Source organism: Oncorhynchus gorbuscha, linkage group LG10, assembly GCF_021184085.1.
Source record: "Oncorhynchus gorbuscha isolate QuinsamMale2020 ecotype Even-year linkage group LG10, OgorEven_v1.0, whole genome shotgun sequence".
Lineage (NCBI taxonomy): Eukaryota > Metazoa > Chordata > Actinopteri > Salmoniformes > Salmonidae > Oncorhynchus > Oncorhynchus gorbuscha.
The window spans coordinates 46,927,783-46,930,657 of record NC_060182.1 but is presented as its reverse complement, the minus strand read 5'-3'; the positions used below and the strand labels follow the sequence as shown (position 1 = coordinate 46,930,657).

The window sequence follows — 2,875 nt, the reverse complement described above, 5'->3', positions numbered from 1 at the left end:
CAGGCCCTACTGCCTGTAAACACAGTCCAGTTCAAAGTGAATGATGGCAGGCCCTTGTGGCAAAAAGGTTTATTTTCATATAGGCCAACTGTAAGTCTTCTTTGGCTATGGCACACCAATCCTTTTTTGCTTATATTACATAGTATTGAACTGTAAAAATACACCCAATAATCTTTCCATCCTCCCAAAGTATGCACTTGTTCACTTCCCTTCATCACTCCATCTAAACCATGTCAACACCAGTTTTATATTTGTGGAGAATAGGGTGCATGTGGTTTAGGAAGAAAGATGACAATTGTTTGTAGGCAAACATGACCTATGTGGTCTCTTGAGTTGAATCAACCCACATGATTTCGTTGCAAGCAATGACAACACCATGTGATATGTTCCAGACTATCGAAAAGGCAGGGTGTTTTTGAGAACTGAGCATGAGAAATGAGTCATCATCCCTATTTATCCACTCGAAAGACGGTGAACAAACCAGTTGCGAGCTGACTAGAGAGGGAAATGTATCTGGTGAGTTATTTCTCTACTCAAATATACCGGCCTCTTCAGTGCCTGTAGTAATGTATATTATACCGTAGCCAATAACTCTTGAAGTTGAATAGCCTCATATGAAATAGTAATTTGATGGCATTGGACAGCCATACTGTGCGACGTAACCTAGCCTACATAAAAGTTATGATTGATTCTAAATTACAACACTGCTCTTTCTTCCAATAGCTGATCGATCTTTTTCTGCCGCTCCTGGTATTCACGCTCTGTGGCGGCAACGAGCCAGAGCCAGAGCCAGGCGCACTTACACCGACCTACATCTGGAGAGATGACGTGACAGGAGTTTCCTTTACATGCGACAAATGTCCTCCCGGAACATACTTACGGATGCGTTGCACGAAGGACAGCAAGACAGAATGCGAACCTTGCCCAAAGTCCCACTACACAGAAATCTGGAACTACATCGAGCGGTGTCAATACTGCAATATTTTTTGCACGGATGATCAGTTTGTCAGCGTGCAGTGCACCCAATTTCACAACCGAAAGTGCGAGTGCAAGGACGGGTTTTATATGAGACATGGATCATGTTCAAGGCACAGCAAGTGTCTGCCCGGCGAAGGGGTGCTCTCTAATGGTAAGTGATAATATAATGTTAGGCTTTCATAATAAACATGCATTTTCCACCCCTATGTTTCCAATTGACTCTGCACACCACCAGGGTTTTCCTTTGTTGTGGTTTGCGGATGATACATTCTATACGATCAACATTCTTATTTTCTAGGAACAGCATACACTGATGTGACATGTGAACCTTGCCGAGGGGGCTTCTTCTCTGCAGATTCCTCCAGCATGAAATCATGTCAGAAGTTCACTGTGTGTACTTCAGATCGCACCACTATACCTGGCGACGACAGGCATGATGTTTACTGCTCAGCCTGTAAGAGTGGTTCGATAACACAGGAAGGTGAGAGATTGATGTTAATTTGAACAGTATAATCCACAATAAATGTTGAACATTTTGAAGATTCTGGCCATGCAGTTGTTTAGTCTTTTGGATACACATGAAAAAAAAACATGTATTGACATGTTAATAATTAATAATAATAACAATAATTAATAATTGTATGTTGTCACCTTCTTACCTACTAAAACTGACTGAAAAGCCTTTTTGTTTATCACAAATGGTGGTCTCATTTATTGGAATACAGTCAATTAATATGGTCTTGGTTGCTCTCTTTTCTCTCTCTCACTCCTTCACTCACACTCTCTATCACTCTCTCTCAATCACTCAGATGAAGCTATCTGTGATGGAGAGTTGATGGAATTCCTGGGACTGCAGATCCTCACATCAAGAAAGCACAAAAGACTGATGACTGTGCTCAGGAGGAGTGCAGGGAAAAACTTCACAGAAAAGTCAACTGTCCTAGACCTTCTCACAACTATTAAGAACAAACCTAGCAACAACAAACCTTTTGCGAATCGAATACATGATATCCTGGACACAGACGGGCTGCTCCATTTAAGACGTAAAGTCAACAAATGGTTTCCTCATATGACTTTATAGGTCTAATATATTGTAAAATGTATTTTTTTATTTAAGCCTATATGTGTGTGTGTATATATATATATATATATATATATATATATATATGTGTGTGTGTGTGTGTATGTGTATATATATCTATATATTACAGGTATATTTTTTCAGTTCCTGCTGATGTGAGGTCTGTCTTTTTCAGAAATATGTCAAAGATTAAAAACAACCTATTGTGAAACTGTCCATAATATTGTGAACCTGTCCTTTAAAACAAATAAACACTCAAAACATCATACATGTGTGTCAAGTGCATTGAGCTCTGTAGGTGAACTCTGTAGGTGTAGGTGAACTCTGTAGGTGTTGGTGAACTCAGGTGTAGGTGAACTCTGTAGGTGTTGGTGAACTCTGTAGGTGTTGGTGAACTCTGTAGGTGTTGGTGAACTCTGTAGGTGTTGGTGAACTCAGGTGTAGGTGAACTCTGTAGGTGTTGGTGAACTCAGGTGTAGGTGAACTCAGGTGTAGGTGAACTCTGTAGGTGTTGGTGAACTCAGGTGTAGGTGAACTCTGTAGGTGTTGGTGAACTCTGTAGGTGTTGGTGAACTCAGGTGTAGGTGAACTCTGTAGGTGTTGGTGAACTCAGGTGTAGGTGAACTCTGTAGGTGTTGGTGAACTCTAGGTGTTGGTGAACTCTGTAGGTGTTGGTGAACTCTGTAGGTGTTGGTGAACTCTGTAGATGTTGGTGAACTCTGTAGGTGTAGGTATTGATGTTCCATCAAAGGTCATGCTGCACTTCAAATGGCAATGCATGTCACTGGTACTTTCAAAAATAATCCTCCAGTCCTA

The 2,875-nt window shown here is 40.9% G+C and overlaps 1 protein-coding gene across 1 annotated transcript; it reads left to right on the top strand.

Moving 5' to 3' along the window:
* Positions 1-385: 385 nt before the first annotated feature.
* Positions 386-2,105, top strand: LOC124045188 (tumor necrosis factor receptor superfamily member 6B-like). Its single transcript, XM_046364441.1, has 4 exons — positions 386-516; positions 724-1,129; positions 1,277-1,459; positions 1,788-2,105. Exons 1-4 carry the CDS (start codon positions 508-510, stop codon positions 2,057-2,059), a joined length of 870 nt encoding a protein of 289 aa, XP_046220397.1. The 5' UTR covers positions 386-507; the 3' UTR covers positions 2,060-2,105.
* The last annotated feature ends 770 nt before the right edge of the window (positions 2,106-2,875 follow it).